The sequence below is a fragment of the Physeter macrocephalus genome, chromosome 2, assembly GCF_002837175.3.
Source record: "Physeter macrocephalus isolate SW-GA chromosome 2, ASM283717v5, whole genome shotgun sequence".
NCBI lineage: Eukaryota > Metazoa > Chordata > Mammalia > Artiodactyla > Physeteridae > Physeter > Physeter macrocephalus.
In genome coordinates, this window is record NC_041215.1 from 66,293,740 (window position 1) to 66,313,352 (window position 19,613).

The 19,613-nt window shown below is 39.4% G+C and overlaps 1 protein-coding gene across 5 annotated transcripts in view; it reads right to left on the reverse strand.

Moving 5' to 3' along the window:
• ITGB6 (integrin subunit beta 6) overlaps positions 1–19,613 on the reverse strand; it is a 147,839-nt gene that overhangs the window by 40,978 nt on the left and 87,248 nt on the right. For all 5 annotated transcript variants that reach the window (XM_055088087.1, XM_028478358.2, XM_028478347.2 and 2 more), the window contains 4 exons: positions 16,563–16,652; positions 10,248–10,382; positions 9,609–10,026; positions 2,794–3,016 (listed from right to left, as the gene is read on the reverse strand). In XM_055088087.1, coding sequence (XP_054944062.1) covers positions 2,794–3,016; positions 9,609–10,026; positions 10,248–10,382; positions 16,563–16,652 — 866 coding nt within the window. The remainder of the gene's footprint in view (positions 1–2,793; positions 3,017–9,608; positions 10,027–10,247; positions 10,383–16,562; positions 16,653–19,613) is intronic.

Consider the following 19,613-nt stretch of genomic DNA (forward strand, 5'->3'; position numbering starts at 1 on the left):
GTTTGTGTTGGTGGAAAATAGATACGCAGTTGGGATATTGCTTTAATGCTGTTACTATGGTTCTGGCTATAGGAGTGTCTCAGAGAGGATATTGTGTTTCGTTACTTTCAGAAAGATGGTTGGGTGATGTCCAAGAGGAAACTCCTTTATTCTGAATTCCATTCAGTAATCAGTGTTCCATGAGCCAGCCTTGATAATAGCTACTATCCTCATTCATCTGTACTGATTGCTTCTGATTGGTTAGATTAAAATTTTTTTTCCCCAACAACAACAAAAAACCCAATTATTTTGGTATTTGATTTAGCTATATTTTCATTAAACATTTTCCTGGGAAGGGTTTAGTCCCACCCTTCTAAAATATGAAGCGTCGTACTAAAATATGATTAGAGACTAGACAAAGTGTGACTTTCTTAATAGAAATGGTCTGTGTTTTAACAAGAATTCCAAGAATTCTCATATGTCCTAAATGCCTATTTTAAAGATTCACTTTTCTGTAACTCTTTTGAATGCGTCCAAGCCTTGATAATGATATTTTCAAAAGCTGAGGGTTACAGCCTGGATCCTCATTAATACAGGTTTTTAAATAAAGGATTGCTACTTATAGAAAAGTGTATTTCCAAGAACATAGCCCAGGAATTAAGCTGCTCTAATGACGTCTATACAGGAAAGTAAAGCTTAGACCCTGAATTAATCTTGTGCTGAAAATCACTTTACAGCTGGTGTAAAGTGTCTGGAGTAACCCAAAGCTGCAGAAGTTTTCTTACTGTGGGCACACATTATGCCGGCCCAGGAAAGGTATGCTCCTCTAAGTGCTGGAAACATTCCCCAGGTCCACCATGCCTCATCAAATCTCAGCTGAAACAGCCCTTCCTTAGGCAAGCCTTCCCTAATCCTTATCAGTTAGTTCCCTTGTAGTGGAAGCCTCTGAATTCCTCTGCTGGAAGGGTTTAGGAGCAGCAATCTATGTGGAGTAGGGATAGCAGTCTTACCTGGAAGTTGCCTTTGCACTGCAAGCACACTGCACTTATCTGGGTTATATAGTTACTTGGAGTGGTTTTGCAGTGGGGCTGCTTGAGATTGCGGAAGCCCTTAAAAGCTCTACACCTTTGTGCATCCCACTGATGGCTGCCCGAGCTAGTCTGGTAGCTTAATCTCCTGCCATATAGTTCCACTGCACCCTCTCTATCCCTTATTGTAACTGTTAGCCCAGATATCATTATAATTACTTTTAAAAATGTTCTGTCTTTTCCAGTAGATGCTCAGCAGCTGTGACAGCAGGAACTGTAACTGTTTCAGTATCACTGTATGTCTATGGCCTAACATGATTCCTAGCCTATAGTAAGTACTTAATACCTATTTGATAAATAAATGCATGAAAGAATAAATAGAATGGTTTCATCTCAAAACTAACAAACACCAGGGGGATCACTCTACCCGATTTCTCAAATTCAAACTACTTGCACTATTAATTTCATGTCTTATAAACCTGATTTAAGATTGAATCATGTTTGACAAAGAAAACAAACTTCTGGTTACCAAAGGGGAAAGGGGAAGGGGAGAGATACATTAGGAAGTTGGAATTAACATACACACTCTACTACATATAAGATAGATAAACAACAAGGATTTACCACATAGCACATGGAACTATATTCAATATCTTGTAATAACCTATAATGGAAAAGAATCTGAAGCTGAACACCTAAAACTAACACAACATTGTAAATCAACTATAGTTAAATTAAAAAATTTTTCAAAGAAGATTGAATCATGTTTACAGAGAAGATAAAATAGAAAAATAATAGAAGAAATACCTTGAAATGACATTTTATGTTAAATTCTATTCAAGTAAGTCTAACCTTGTGCCCGTGCTTCTCTTGGCATATGTCCAGGCACAGTGACAGAGAAGTTTTGACACCTGAATAGTGAGCAACCACTGAGTGAATATTGATATTGATTTTCTTACTTTGTTTACATTGGAAATGCACATGTCCCCATTTTAGGTACCAGAGTTAATGAAAGTATGAACTGCTTAAGCACGTTTGCTGTATAATACATTTTACCTGCAATGTCCTAACACAGCCAATTTGGAGATTTGCTTCACTTAACCTGCAAATGTTGCCCCGCTTTCATTAAGAAGTTAGCTGCCAAGGAAAGAAACTTTTTTTTTTTTACTGGAAAATAAAAACAATGTGGTTGTTTTTTTGCTGTTTTTGTTCACATTGTATAAAAGAAAGTGTCAGTCACAATAGCTGTGTAGAATGACAACCAAAGAAAGGTGCCAAAGAGCGTGAGTGGTAAAGAAGAGGGAAGGAATGGAAAGCCAAGATCATCTTTCTGCCTCTTTGCCTTTATGAGTTTATAGATAGGAATGAATCAGTAAGGTCAGGCTATAAACGTCTAGATAAGAAAGAAGTTTGTCTGTTTCCCTTAAAAAAGTACTGAATGTGAGCGTCCTCAGTCAACCCCAAGGGTATTCCTGATGTGTGGTTGGTACTGTAAGGGAGAGACTATTGATGTTATCAGCGTGGGACATCAGCTCAGCTTCCCTGCTAGGCTCTCTTGCAGAAATATGACTTTGTGGTCCTGGATCATCAGCGCTGAGAGGCAAGGGAGAGGCTGACGTTCCAGGCTGACGATCGCAGGGGCCCTGCGGGTTTGTGTGTTTTGATGGAGGCTCGGAGACCAAAGCCAGCAAGAACAATCTGAGGTCTGGGTGTATAAAATGTCATTATAACTTTGATCACCATGAACCCTATGGACAGGAAGCACTGGTGAGCGTAGAGACATTACCATTTAGAGTTACAGGGATCGCCACAGGTGGGACAACGTTCGCAGGTGGGTCCCGAGGCTCCGGGGTTCGTGCAAACGCACTTGCCGCACACACAGCCCCCTCGCCCGCTGCAGAGCGCCCCGTCTTCGGAGATGCAGGGCTCCGTGCTGGTGGTGCAGTTACAGTACTCGCCCGTCCAGCCGCTCCTGCACACGCACTCGCCGCAGTCACAGTCGCCGTTATCTGCAAAACAAAGCCCTGGGTTTCTTAGGGCTAAAGCCATTTCCGGATCTTGGGGACCATCTTTTCTCTTTGCCTTTGAATACCATCAAAAAGACTGAAGAAAAAAAACGAGAAAAAAAGTGAGTGCGTGTGTGTGGGTGCGGGGGGAAGTGAGCGTAGATAGATTTTATGGAACGTACTTTGCGAACTGTATGTATTCATTGATCTGGTCTCTTAACTGAACCAACTTGATTGCCTGATGTTATATCCAACAGAATTTATAACCAGATGAAATAAGATAATCCAGAAGCCTGTAATAGCTACTTGGTGTGTGTGTGTGCAAGTATGTGTGTGTATATACAGTTGGCACTTGAACAACGCATGGGTTGGGGCACTGACCCCCCCCCACTCTCACCCGTCCCCCCAGGCCAAAATCTGAGGATAACTTTGGACTCCCTCAACTCTTAACTACTAACAGCCTCCTGTTGACTGGAAGCCTTACTGATAATGTAAACAGTTGATTAACACATATTTTGTATGCTATATGTATCATATACTGTATACGTACAATAAAGTGAGCTAGAGAAAAGAAAATTTTATTAAGAAAATCATAAGGAAGAGAAAATACATTTACAGTACTGTACTGTATTTATCAATGCCGCAAATTTACAAGACGAATCGTCTGGCAGTACCTACATCAATATTGTCTTATAACACTGTAGATATTATACAAATTATCAACATTAGACATAAAAAATGAAAAGATAATGTGAAAAGGAAATTCATATTTATTTACAGATATAGCTATTCATGCCTTGATAACGAAGAAGCAGCAATATGATTGCTTTATGGTAGCCTAGTATAATTGATATAATTGCTTCCCAGTAGCCTAGCCTATATACCAATGAATGAATTGTTAAAAATGTTTATGGCATACAGTATTAGAGATATATTCATATAGAAGCATGATTACATTTTCTAAAAAACCACTTACCTGTAATGGTAGGCTGATATGCAGTTTCTCCAATTATGAGAAAGGCATACTGTACAGTAATATAATGCTTTGAAAGCAAAGTTATAAAACAGTAAGAAAACTAACACATTATTAATTTTATATTAAATATCACTCACCTTATGCCTATGTAAGAATAGATTAGTATCTATATATACTGTATGCATTCATGACATACCTAAATATTTTTTTTGATATTTCTGGCTATGCAGTACATCTGTGAGTATTTTCAAATTGTTGCAAATCTCCAAGAATTTTTCCAATATATTTGTTGAAAAACAATCTGCATATAAGTGGACCCATGCACTTCAAACCCGTGTTGTTCAAGGGCCAACTGTGTGTGTATGTGTGTATATATATATATATATGTAGTTTTTAAAATTTTTTGCTTTCAATTAAGGTGCCGTAGGATAGAGATACAAGATAGACTTTAGTAATCCCACCTCTACATCACTCAAGCTGAGTAATCATGAAAGCCTCACCTATAAAGTAGAGGGAATAAAAGCTGCTTCCAATAGTTGTGGTCAGAAGAGATAATGTGTAAGTCTCCTAGCTTTGTATTCACCAACCTGATGTCCTACAGGCATACAGTGAGTGCCCAACAAATTCACTTATTTAACAAATTTTAATTGAGCATATATCACGTGCCAAAGATTGTTTTAGGCTTGAGGATACAAAATTAAATAAGACAAGGTGGCTGAGCTTATAACTTAGTCTAGGAGACAGGCAAATAGATACTACTGCTAATAAGTACAACGTGATAAGTGCCATACACACAGAGGAAGTTTCCAAATTAGACAAGAGATTTGGGGAAGTTTCCAGAGGAAGTGATGCTTGAGCTGAATTTGGAAGATAAGGATAGAAGATAGAAGAAGAGAGTTACGTGCATTATAAGCCGAGAAAAAAACATAGGTAAATGACAGAAGTGTGTAATCATGTGACCTGCTTAATACCCATAGTAAAGTCACATGAATAAAGCCAAAGGTGCATGTGGGGTGTCCGTGAGGATAGGAGGAAAAGGTCAACACAAATCAGAAATCACATCATGAAAAGCTTTATGGACTAAAGTAAGAGGTTTTATCCTGAAAGTTATGAAATTTTAAGGAAGGGAGAGACCTGAAGAGATAGATATGTGTCTAGAAATGTCCTGGCATCAGTAGAGAGGGTCAAACAAGACACAGAAAAGCAAGTAAGGAGGTTCTCCCAGAAATAGAGGCAAGAAGATATGAGGCTCTGAACAGTGTCCATGGGAGTGGAGAGGAAAGGGGATGAAATTCATGGCATGGGATGCCCAGGGCGGCGGGGGAGGGGAAGATAGAGGATGGAATCCTCCCCAGGTCACCCCCTTGGGCTGCTAGCTGGATGGGGCAGCTGTTTACTGCCCTGGAACGGAAGTAACTCATGCGGTGCCTTATCCCCAGTGCCTGGCACAGAGAGTGCTTACTTGTTAAATGAATAGATTGTTCTGAGGCAGAGGAGGAAGAGCAGCTTAGGATGGGGAAGACGATGAGTTCATTTTTGGTTCTGTTGAGTTTGAGGGACCCATGGGTGGTTGAATACGTATATATAGCCCTGAAGTTTGGGGTTTGGAATCCACCAGGGATAGATGGCAGTTGAAGCTGATGTGGATGAGATCATCTAGGGCAAGCAGATAGAGTGAGGAAATCCCTGGAGAGCATCAGCATTTAAGATGCAATCAGAGAAAGGGATCCTCACAGAAGAGGCTGAGAGACAAGAGGCTGAAGAGCTCCTGAAGAACTGGCCACAGAGTAGTGTCTGAACTACTATAAAATGTTAAATAAAGTGTTTCAGGTAATGGGCTTGTGTGTTCTTTCATAATATTTTTTGGGTGCCTGCCATGCCCAAGATTCTAAATTGGCTTTTGCTGTTCCAAACAAACAGCATTTACTTACAAATTTTGTAACTGACACTTTTCTGCAGAAAAGGAAATGCGCACCAGCCATCGCCTCCCAAGTTTTGCTCTTTGGCAACATTCCAAAGGCATGTGGGCATGGTGGTGGTGGTTGAGTACGTAGTGCGTGAGTGCACAGGTGAGGAGCCAGACAGCACATGTTTGGGCCCTGGCTCTGGTACAGGCTGGGCCAAGTTGGGAAAATTACTCAACCTTTCTATGCCTCAGTTTCCTCATTGGTAAGGAGGCGTTATTAATAGCACTACTCCATCGGATTGTTATGATGATTACCTGAGATAATATATAACAATGTTTAGAACTGTGCTTGGCCCATAAATAAGCAATATATAAGTTATTATCATTACTCCTAAACACTATCCAGTAAGAAGCATCTGATAGCAAAATTATCCATCAGTATTAAAACTCCTGTAATAATACTGAAAACCAAACAGCTGTAAAAGAAATCACAAGTGAGGCAGGTTTCCATTTGTAGGAGACGCTGCCATGTTCATTGTAGAAAGAAGGATTCTGGGTTTTCTCTTGTAAACTTTGGTCTAGAAGGTCGTTACTTTTCTATCTTCATGACCTGGCCTTAAGAGACATGGAGTAGGAAATCACAGAACAGAGGATAAACCACAAAGATTTTGAAGCTGGATTCTGACTTCTCCCGGTGTATGTGTACCTGTATCTATATATATATTGATATATCTACATCTGTATCTGTATCTATATCTGTATCATCTATATCTATATAGAGAGGGTAATATAGTAAGTAATTTGTACATATATATACTAAAAAGACTTACACTTCTCTAATGAAAGATAAGTTGAAATTTATCTGGATCCATGACATTAAGACTGCATTTCATAACCTATTTAATTCATAATTGAACTAATTAATTCAAAGCTAAGAATAGTTAGGTTATTTAGGCCAAAACCATTCATTTAATTTTTATATGTAAGCTATCCTCTAAAGTACAATTGCTTTTTGTTTCTTCCTCAGCAAAAGGGGAAACTTACTTTCATGATAGGGGGTGATTTCCATATTGAAGTTTATTCTGAAAAATGTATACGGTATATAAATATTGTCAAATGAAATGTGCATTTCCAAAGGCTTTGAGAATGCCCAAGTGTATCACTGCATATAAGAATTACTTGGCAGAAGTTTTAGAAAACCCTTCCAAGAGCTCCTTTCAGAACTTAGAAACACTCCCTTTCTGTGGGCCTTCCAGAACCATTAACCCAGTCACAAAAGTTGTTAATTGATATCCACAAACAACCAATTATCTAAGGTACCTGTTCATACAACAATAACAACAACAACAAAACTTCATAATGGCTTCATGTAGAGGCAAGATGATAACCAAAGATCAAGAAAAAATTATCAGGCTCTTTTGAGAAGGAGAGATCTTTCTGGAATGCCATTGACTGATAACTAAGTGCACAATGGCAGGAAGTTTTTTCTGTAGTGCTGTTTGCCTGTTAGAGTTTCCAGTCTCTTAGAATCAAAATTTAAAAGACTAATGGAATTTGGGCAAGGGAAAAATCAATGGAGCCCTCTATCTTGAGTTTTTCCAGATGGATGGAAGAAGGTGCATGAAAAGAACATTGTGATAATGGCCCTTCAGATAAGCAGCACATTGCAGAGTATGTTAGCTGTAAAATAAGTGAGATTTACACGAGAAATGAGGCTGTAGCATAGTCAGGCCTCTGTGACAAACAACAGCAACAATAGCGTGTGTGTTCACAAGGCCAGGATCAGTTTTATCCCTACGCTAAGCACAATGCCAGGCACATAGTAGGTGCTCCATTGCTCTTCATTGAATTTGAATGATTGTACTTTTATTATACCTTTTAAAAGAGAAAGTTACTAATAATAGAGGAACATCCTTTGAGATGTTACTGAACACAAAAAAGCTTTCGAGAAGCAGTCATGGTTGAGGATGGGTAAGTACCCCAATGTATGAAGGAAATGGGCATTGGTGAAGTTTTCTGAGTCCAAATGAAAAAAAAAATTGTATTTTCTAAATAGAATTTCTTTAGCGATCACTGTATCTGATTCAAAGAGAGGCACTATTGTCAGACCATCTGAACTACAAATGCACAGATCAAGTTGACTCTGAATTTATGTCCGTCCACATGCGTGACACAAAAGCAACTGAAAGACCATTAAAAAACGGGAAGAACTGTGTTGCTGAACATAACCCATCAATTTACACAGCCTTAGACCTCTGACTTCAGATCTAAAGGGTGAAATACAGGTGGGGTCATAATTGCTATTATACTGTATTTGATTACACTTTGGAGTTATTTTTTTTTTTGAAAGCCAATTTCAAATGTCTTAGGCACATATTTTATTAAAGATTTCTATTAGAAATGCAATCTGGGGTTCCGCTGAATAGATTCTTTTCGAGACTTGGTGACGGCCTCTGGCTTCAGGCTGTGTTCTGTCTGCATTGTGTGAAAAGAAGACCAATGTGGGTTTGGAAACACACCCGTTAGATAAGAAAAAACACCTTTGAATGAAAGGGGAGAGAAATGTATCTCAATCTGGACAGACCCTAAACTTTTCACTCTTTGGTGGGGAAGAAAGAAGGCAGCCTCAGAAGAGTCTATTGGCAGCAACAGCAAGAGCCAAGAAATGAAACGGAGGTGCACTTCTAAGGGTATCAGATGGTTTTCAAAGGCCTTTTCCCCTGAAAATCAGTCTCTTTTATATGTTCCTGACACTGTGGTTTGAAAACGTAACTTGCTTAGTTTTCTGTAAAGATAATGGCTTTCTGTTTTGAAAAGCTATCTGCTCACACACTGTGAAAAAAAAAAAAAGACATGAGCTTAAGTTCAGCATTCGGTTATGATTTCAATTGTAACACAAATCTGTATCATTTAAAAGTATATTAACACATTTGTAATTCTTGTCTGACTAGATTGTACTTAAATATGTATGTGCATCTCTCAGAATGATTTTATAATAGTCATGTTATATGTAATATAGTTTTAAACTAAAGTGATTTTTACATCTACAAAGGATGTTAGAACATAATTATTTCTGCTACTTAAAAATTTTCTCAGTCTTAAAAAATTCCAAGGATTTTTCATTTTTACCCTTTCCATAGCCTTCTTTGCATATGTCCTTATTCATCTTTATTATACCCTGTGCCTAACCTAGTATCTGTTACATAACAGGTGTTTAATAAATACGCATGGAGTGAATGAAGGCCCTGAAAGTCCATTTAGAATTTTTGTGTCCCTCGTCCTTTGCAGTATGCTCCTTAAGTAGTCTGGCTTTTTATCTTTCCAAAGTAATAAGCATTTAAGAGTTGAGTCAGATACCAAGAGCCTGATCCAGAATAGTCTGGAAGATAATGGAGTTCAATTACATGCAGTTTTGTGGCGTCTGGGTAATAACCAGAGAAGGCATCCGTCGTTTACCTACTTACCCCCAGGGAAATAATAATAGAGATGTAAGTTCAGCTGGCAGAGATCTCACCCCTAGGGAATGTCAGAGCCAGAAAAAAACATAAGGGAAGATCAGTTACCTTAGCCTAAAGATCAACCCACTCAACTGATCAGCAAACATTTATTGAGCACCTACTGTGCCCAGGTGGCCGTGGAAGGTGCAAAGGATGCAAAGCCCTTCCTAGATATGTGCACAGTCGCCCTGTAAGGTGGATTTGGACATGGCCTACCTCCACAGAGCAGCCCTCTGTGTCTCACGCAGGAGAAATTGTCACACTGGCAGTAAGGGCCGTAGATGTCTCCATAGGGGGACAAGTGACAGATGCACTGCCCGCAGTAGCAATCGCCTCTTCCACTGCATGCGGGGAGTTCCGGGGCCTCCTTGCAGGAGTCAGTGCTCAGCGTGTCCTCCCCACACTCGCAGTGAGGACCCATGTGGCCAGGGTGGCAGGCGCACACTCCACACTGGAAGGAGCCGTTCCCGTTGCTGCATCTGGAGCTGTTCACCTCCACTTCCTTCTCACAGTCACAGCTGCATTCTGGACTGACAAGGATCTCCAAGGCGTCCCCCAGCCCCACAGGCTTTATGATAATGTGCCTACTTCTTCTCTCACAGTTTGGTATACTCACAGTCACATTGAACGAAGCCTGGAAAAAAAGAAAATACTAATTATCTTCTTCTAGTCGCCAATATGCATGGGAAGAAACAAAGCTGCATGGGGATCAGCTTTGCGAAAGCATTTATTAGGAAATCTTTGAAAATCGCTTTTGAAATCCTTGAAAGGAAAAGTCCAGCTTCAGTGGACTAAGGTAACTTCTGACAGATCATCTAGATGTTTTTTCAGATGACCTATGGGCCATCTACTTACTGTGTCTCCCACCTTCATGTGAGAGCATTTCTTTTGGTGTGGAAAGGGGGTCCCGGTATTACAGACAGCTGTGAATGACAGGTTGAGTCCTTCTGTGTCTCCTAACACCTCCAGCTCCACCTCAGACCGGAGTTCCTTTAGATAAGACATAAAGAGTGAACGAAGTCACAACCAAAAAATAGAGCCAGAAGAGAAGAATCTGTGAATCATGTTCATTAAACAACAAATAAATAAAATTAAATTGGGTCTAAAAGAAATTCACCATATCACCAATCAAGCAAGAAAGCAAGCAATACACACACACACACACACACACACACACATGGTATTTTATCGAATCTAAGATGCCATCAATTATAAGACACACCATTATTTTATGACAATTAAACTATGACAAAATACCTCGAGATCGTTCGGCACTACATATGAATCAAACCTGTCTGTCTATCATTGCTTTAAAAATTATTTTATCCATTTTGAGGGTTTGACAAATTTCTCCAGTCCTGAATTGCATTGCTTGGCATATAAAAGGCAAATCTTTTGCTTGTATCTCAGTAACAAAATATAACAATAGCTTGCTTTACTTGTATCCTAAGTATCATCATTTTTAGGTCCCATAAAGCAGCTGGTTTTTACTTTATAAGGAATACAGATCATTCCTCCAACAATGAATATTTGCTTCGCTGATATCTGTATTTGCTTCCCTCTTACTCTGTTTTGGTACATTTCTGCACAAACAATAACTTTTCAGTATCGAGTCATAGTGAAAACCTGGAAGATATTTAAAAATAGCAATTGTACTCAACACTTACAGCACCAACAGTGTACTTAACAGTGTACGAATTGAAGTGACAATAACACATACAGTTACTGCCAAGTTTATACATGTGCAGACCATGAAAACTACATTGTGACTTCCATTCTATTGAAAGCATTGGTAAGACATGACTAATTATAAAATGTATCCCAATTTTAGAGATGTTAAAATGTGAGAGAAACTGTGCCTTGAAATCAGTGCTGGAATTTATAGAGTCCCTATTGTACATTTAGTATAGAGCCAGGTCCGGGGAAATGGGTATAAGACAGGATTTCTGCCCTCAAGATGATCATCTTCCTGAAAAAAATAAGGTGGAGCCAAGTGAAGCAGTTAACATACAACGTCAGTCAATGTACCATTAAATTAGAAAAAAAAATTGTGTAATACATAAGGGTTTGGGAGAGTTCAGGAAAGAGGGTGGTCAGTGAAGGCTGAAGTATTAGAAGACTCGTCCTTAATGGCTGCGTTGGATTTAGATGTGTGGAGGGGATGACAATGGTATTTCAGGCGAGGGGACCAAAAGAGAGAAAGCTCAGTGCCAGGAGTGGTACAGAATGGAGAAAAGAGGGGCTCAGCCCAAGCCTGCACCCCTACTGTCCGGGGAGACACCAGACCACAAAGAACCCTGAGGTTTGGAGAGATGAGTTAACACCTGCAGGAAATATTCCATGAAGCTTTTAAGCAGGGGCCTGATTTACTGAAAAGGCAGCTGCAGGGAGGTTGTCTGGAAGTCATGTGCAGGACAGGCTAGAGGAGGGGACAGGAAGATTTAAGTCAAGGAGGCTGGCATGTTGCTGCATTCGCCATGAATGTCAAGGAAGGGGAAGGGAGAGCTGTTTTTTGGGGGAAAGCTAGTGTTATTATTCAGACCTTCTTTATTCCTCTTTCTTTTATAGAAGAGAAGTCTGTATTTGGGGGATTTCAAAACCAAATTAATTTCAAATAATTTCAAAACCAAATTATTTTTAAAAAACAGAATAAAAACAAATTGTAAAATACTATGAATTAAGTTATACTTCATCTAAAAGGATTTGAGTCCCTGTACCCATTTCACTGATAGAATTTTAAAAGCATATTCTGCTTCAAACTTTCCTGAAATATAATTTTGCCAACTGCATGGTACGATGACCCTGCCTTCCTCCTGATTCTAAATTTCTGACGATGACTCTGCCTTCCTCCTAATTCTAAATTTCTGACGATGACCCTGCCTTCCACCTAATTCTAAGTTGCTGACTGTAAATTCTAAGTCACTCCTCTTCCCTGCTTTGTTATTTGCCCCACATGGTCACTCCTTCCGTAAATGGGCACAGGCTGACTTTTCAGAATGTAGTCTTTGTCAGAGATTAAAGTGTCATTTCGCAGTCCTAAAGATTATTCCCATCGTGTCTTAAGATTTCAATTTCTGCCAATTTAGCATTAAAATATACCCTTTAAATCTTTTTTCTCTCAACTAGTTACATTACCAGTTTATTCATTCAGAAAATATTTATTGAGTGTCCACTAGGTACCAGACACTGTTCTAGGTGCTTGGGAAACAAAAACGTCTAAAATAGCTTACCCCTTGATTGAGTTTATACTCCAGTGTGGGAAGACAGAAAGGCAACCACACAATAAATAAGAAAATTAGGTAGTACCAGGAAGGTGATAAGTGCTATGGAAAAAAGTTAGGGTGGGATAATGAAGATTAAGAGAGTGTGAGCAGGGGGTATAGGCTACAATTTTAAAAAAGTGGTCAGGGTGGGATTCATTAAGAGGGTCACATTTCAAGAAAGTGAGAGGAAATTAGCCACACAGATATATGTGAACAGAGTGTTTCAGGAAGAGGATGCAGCCCATGCAGAGGCCCTAAGGCAGGACCATTTCTGGCTTGCTCTGGCAGCAGAAGAGCGAGGAGGGCAGGTTTGCTGCACTGGAGCAGAATCAGAGGAGGTAACGGGAGGTGAAGTCAGAGGTGATGGGGTGGAGGGGAACAGACCTGATGGGATCCTCGTAGGCTGTTATAAAGAAGACGGCTTTTACTCTATGTAAAATGAGAAAGCAATTAGGGTTACCAACAAAAGAGTAATAGGAGTTGACCTAACATGTTTCATGAAAATTCTGGCTGTTTTGTTGATAACAGAATGTAAGAAACCAAAGGTGGAAACGGGAAGTATCATTTAGGAGGCTTTTGCAATAATTCAGGTGAATGAGGATGGTGTCTCCAACTAGGATGAGGACAGTGGACACAGCAATTGGATCAAACTCTAAATAAATTTGAGCGTAGAGTCAACAAGATTTCCTGATGGATTAAATGAACAGTGTGAAAGAAAGAGGGGGAGTCAAGGATCGTTTCAAGCTTTTTGGTCCTAGCAACTTGAAGGATGGAATTACCATGAGTTGAGAAGGAGAAAACTATGGCGAAGTATGTTTGGGAGAGTCCAGGTTACTCTGCTGATTTGCCAACTAACATATCAACTGACTCCTAGATCTCTCCATTTGGATGTTTACCAGAGAAATATAGCATGGTTGCTGGGCAGCATTGAGGGCCAGCTCGAAGTCCGTGATCATGAATTTAAAGTGAGATCCGGTAGCATGATTGTATGTTTTTCCCATTCCCATTCAGCGGTGCAGAGTGGACAGTTGGATTTTACCAGGATCACTATTGGCCAACCACCTCAAAGGAGTGATAAGGTGCAGGGGAGTTGAGAGTGTGTCTAAGGAGTGACCACAATGTTTGAATTTAAGCTGAGGGGCCAGGTGAGAGAGGACCTCAAGGGGATGAGGAACTGTACACAGAGGACAGGGTCAATTAATTGGAGATCTGATAGGTTGGAAGAAATATTAGGGGAACTAGCAAGAGTGAGGTGAAAAGATTGGAAATGGTGAGCAGAGAATGGATTGCATGTAACTGAGACTATCGGCAATGATAAGGTTTAAGGTATGACAAGAGTGTGAAGCTATGAGGAGGTAATTAAGAGGGAAGGGAACAAGATCATTTCAGAAGCAGAGTTCAAGAAACTGAGGGTCCAGGGTACGGGAAGGATCATATATATGTATACATATGGGCTGAAATCATCAAGAAATAAGACAGAAGTGGTGTTGGAGACAGTGGCACTGTGAACTAAATGAGAAATGAGGGATATGACCTGAAAGTTTGTAGCTGACAGCAATTAGGACTAGTGAGTGACATAATCTAACCAAAATGAAGGAAATCTCAGCAATGATCTAATTGGAATATCATATTGCAAATTTCACCAGGAATATTTTAATGTGAATTTCCCAAAGAAAGGACATAAATGTTTGTTTGTATATTTCATCTTTTCATTCATTCATATATTGAGCATATACTATGAACCAGGCAAAACAAAACAAGTCACTTCCCTTCTGGAACTTAAATGCCAACAGAGGACCTTACCCTTGGGAGTATGGATATTTCAGCAGCTTTTATTATGTGGTTAGGGAAGGAAGGAAAGTAGTGAATGATGGCCAGGTGAATACACATCTGGTATTTAAGACTTTTTAAATGTCAATACAGCACTGTAAAATACTGAGCTGAAGTTTATCGTCACTAATCATAAACACAAATTGTTTGCCTCTGCCCCACTACAGGTCAGAAGCGTTTTATGTTTTCTCTCAATATAGTCTCTTTCCTTCTCTCTCTTTTTTATAGGGTGGAAAGAAAACTAGTCTATGGATCCCCATATTTTAAGGTCCTTTTAGGATACATTTAAAAAATAACACAACAGATCTGTTGCATACCTCACAGTGACTCATAGAGCTTCAATCATAACTCCAAAGCAAGATGGTTTGATATAAGAATAACAGACACTTCATATTTTTGAGACAGTAAAATAAAGACACAAGATTCACTTCAAATGTTTGATATCTTGATTTCAACTACTCTGTAAATTATGTGAGTGATTGGGGATGTAAAGTGAGACATAAACTCTGACAGAGCAAGCAGGGGCACAGACAGGGCTGGTCAGACAGGAGGGGAAATATTTTTGACAATTCACTGTTTTCTACTTTGCTTAACTCCTTTGAAAATATTAGCGGCCAGCACTTTTGAGAGTCCTGAGTTAAAGAAAATTGAGTGTGTTCCAATTCAGTGAAGAATTGCCATGTGATTTTACTTGATTCTACACATTAAAACTTTACTGCATGAGAGGGAGGAAGGTTTTTATAGTATTTTGTTGACAAGCTTTCCTGTCTGGAAGAATTTCAAGCATGAACTGGCATGGTGATTAAATTTTTATGTGAGCTAAGAAAACTGAAGTTTCTGAGGGTATGAATTAAAAAAAAACCCTCATCCTATAACTTTAATGGACCATGTGTATTTTCTTCTTTGAGAAAATGTATTCGAGAAAAAATAACTTGCTTTTCCCTATTAAGGTGAGTTTCAAAATTGGTGGGGTGATGTCAAAAACAGTGGGGTTTTTTTTCTCAAAATACATGACTCTTCCTTCCCTTAAAATTCTACAAGACATCTGTGAGAGGAATCTGGACACACCTATTTTTAAAAAACTTTCCAGATGATTCTGAAATGTCAAGGAACACTGGTTCAGTATATGCTAAGTATTGGCATAGAGTGCATATGGTTCATTTATTTGTCATTTTAAAGGATCAAAATTAGAATTTTATTCATTTGCTATTATGTAACTCTGTTTAGAGCAAATATTAGAGCTTTATTGCTTTATAAAAGTTTATTTTTTTCATTCCTGTCCTAATTTAGAGCTTCATCTTTGTGTGTGTGTGTGTGTGTGTGTGTGTTTCTTTGTAAGTAAAGGCAAAAAAGGGGGATGATAATGATATTTAGGAACCGAAATAAAAGAGTTGGCAACTGATCATCCACTGTTGATTGAGTTATAAAACGGTGACATAGAGAGAAAACATAGCAACCCTGTAGGTATGTATCTTATTTTAAGGGAAGAATTCTGTCCTCAGGCACTAATTTACAAAGACAAGGCAAAAGAAAAAAAATGTATTTATGTACATATATTACATAAAACCAGTGGAAAATTTCCTTGGTTCTCAAAAGCAGAGAATCTACAAAGTGGTTCCTGGTGTGCTTTGGTGTTTCCCTTGTTATGATTTAGTCTCATTAAGCCTGTGGAGTTAGTTCTCATAGCTCTGTTACTCATTGGCAATTTAAACTTAATTTTTTTTTCAGGCAGAGAAGAGGGAAGCTTAATTGTACCACTCATGAAGCCTTTTCAGTAGAATTAAAATTTTGAAGGTGACAGTGCTGTTGTTGGTTATTACTATAAAAACAACCTTTATGATCAGGTTTATGATTTTTCTACATTCTGCCCCACCTTCCGGGAAGAATATCTGCAAATAAGGTGAACAAAATTTATATTTTGGATATCATTTTTTATATCCATTAATGCAGAGAGATTTTCTTTGGATAAACACTGTCTCTACCAACAAAGGAGAGCGCATTTAACAGCCTAAAACATATCTTAGTTTTTAAATACCAAAGAAATGCAAAAAGAAAACCCAACAGTAAAATATCATACTTCATAAGCCGAGATGATCAGCTGGAGAATGTTTCCAGAGTCCTTCTGAAGTACCCCTACTGTAGCTCCAGGAATGAGTTTTGCATAATTCTGTAAACAAAAAAGAATAAGTCAATCTTTGCTCACTGTAATTGAGAAGCATTAAGTGTGGGTTCAACCTGCTGGTTGAGATCACTTCTCTTTAACTGGCCAGGAGAAACAGGCTCTGGATAATAAACGGGTGTTTCTCCTGAAACTGTAGCCCTGTCTGGTGCTGCTTCCTGTGTTCAAGTGGAAAAATGAAAAGGCCAGAGCTGCTGCTAGGGAAATCTAGCACCTGTGGTGGCCTTGGTCTAGGGCTGTGATTTACATCACAATGGGAGTCAAGTCTCAAATAGAAATAACACTTATATAACATCTTCCATTCGTGGAGTATCCTTTGTCTAAAAAGCTCTGAGCATACTACCAGGAACTGTCTTCTCTTTTTTGTAGCATTGCAGAAACTAAGGTTTGGGTCACGTGGGTCCCTCACTGCTCTCAGGTCACCCTGCAGGTCATTCAGTCCAGAGGTCTTAATTGTCAATCATTGTCAATCGCTTGGTGGAGCAAAGGAGTGAATTGTTTGGATGCTTGCTGTTAATTGCCCCTTTCCTAGCAGTTATGAGTACGCTTTTAGGGATGTCAGCATGGTACTGGGGTTGGTTGGGATCCCTCCCCACACATCATGACCCTGTGAATCAGCAACTACCTTTTTTTTTTTTTTCGGTACGCGGGCCTCCCACTGCTGTGGCCTCTCCCGTTGCGGAGCACAGGCTCCGGACGCACAGGCTCAGCGGCCATGGCTCACGGGCCCAGCCGCTCCGCGGCATGTGGGATCTTCCCGGACCGGGGCACGAACCCGTGTCCCCTGCATCGGCAGGCAGACTCTCAACCACTGCGCCACCAGGGAAGCCCAGCGCCTACTTTTAAACTATCTGCATTCTCCACCTACATTGCTTCCCCTGAGATGTCGTTCCTACCGGAGGCGAACTCACAATATTAGCTCATCCCTTCAAGTACCAAACATGGCCAAGGACTGAAGCATTTCAAAGAAGGCAACTTTCTAGACAGCTGAAAATTATCCCTTCCTTAAGTTTTATGTTTTAAAACTTTATTTTCAAACAGAAAGTTTTCGAAAATGTACAGGACACATTCTTGTCTTCATAAATAAAGACATTCAAGCATACCTTGACTTTTTTCTTGAAGAAATAGTCATACATATCAATATTAACTATAACTCTATAATCGTCAAAGGCTTCTATCCATAGAATTTGCAGATAGATCACATCCTTACCAAGTGGACCCCAACTGCTATGCTTTTGTTTCATTTATTTGTTTTTAAATAGTTTCTGTCTTCTCCTTGTTAAGCTGTAAGGTATCACTCGCCTACCAATTCACTCATTTATTCATTTACTGTTGCATTCACCAACATCTATTAAGTAGGCTTAATATGCTGTGCTACATCAAGAAGAAACAATCACTCATTTTGTCAGCCGTTCTCTTCTAAAGTTTCCGTGTATTGTGAAATCCGATGACTGAATTTATTACAATTGTAGGTAAAAAAAGAAAAATAAGCTTTGAGTGAAGAATTTAGGGCATCTCCTAAAGTTCAAGCATAATGATATCCTATCTTATTCCAAAGAAGATTTAAGTAGTTTAGAAAATGCACAAAACTAAATTAGAATTAATAATCATGATACTAAGTAAATAAATCAGGATGAGGGGAACCCAAGAGAGGAACAAACGAAGCCAGGGTGATGTGGGAACACCAACATGTTTTGGGAAGTCCCGGGCACTGGCAAGAGGTGGGCACCCGGCTCAAGTCCAAACCTACTCCTCATTTATGGAAAAATGGGCTTTGGTTTTAATTTGTGGGTTCTGCAATGTTCTACTTATTTCACCATTCATAATTGTGTTTAAGTTTGAAGTTGATGGAAAGCTGAACTGTTAAAAAAGTGTCAGTCGTCCGTCTGCCTTGACACTGTGTTTTATTATTGAAGGGGCTGTGGATAATAATCCAGGTAACATCCCTCTCGTTACTTTGGGCCCCTCCATCACTGCCTATTGAGGTGGGTCCCCAAGTCAGATAGAACTTGTCAAATACGAGGAAGGCACCGGTTCATCAATTCACCTTTTCAAATAAACACATGTCAAAAGGGCCATGAAGCGTGAGACCTGTGGTTAACAGCAAATACCTAAATGGGAACTTGAATTTCACTCAAGTGGAGCTGGAATGTGTGTAAATTTGACTGGTTCCAGAAGAGAAGGCGGAGGGAAACTTTAGAGTTTGACAAAGAAAGGTTTAGAGCCTTTTGAAAAAGTATTTCAAGGCCCTTAGCTTTGCATGAAACTGCTATCCTTGAAAAATGTCCTGGTATCCCCAAGGCCAAGACATAATGGGTATTTTCCAGACGCAATAGTTCAAGGGGCCTCCAGATTCTGGGTTAATTCTTGGTTAACAAAGCCAAATCCATCTACTTCCTAAAGCATAATTATGATCCTGCATGTGGTGTGACATTTGGCTTTTGGCTACTAGGACAAGTGGTTTAACATTAATCACATTTGCTGATTGTCACCGGAGTGAGGGTATAAAGTAGTTGGCATCTAGGAGCAGTACCCAGGGATGACACTGATCATTGTGGAGAGGAAGACTATTAATTAATTTCTGGATGCTGATTCCCCCCAAAAGCATTGCAAATAACTAACTAAGAACATGGACAATTTGGCTTCTTGATCTAACACTGTAAAAAATTACACTTTAAATCCTGTAGTATTATGATTACTGTAAATATCATGTGTCAAATTCATTTCTGTCACTAAAGCCCTAAAGTGTTATTATAAATTGTCCTGATTAAACATGTTTAATGTTAGAAAAAGGATGATTTTGCATGCCTGCATGTGATAAATTATAGCAGTGTGACCGGAAAAGAGAACTCCTGGATATTAGAAATGATGAACCCTGGGCTTCCCTGGTGGTGCAGTGGTTGAGAATCCGCCTGCCGATGCAGGGGACACGGGTTCGTACCCCGGTCC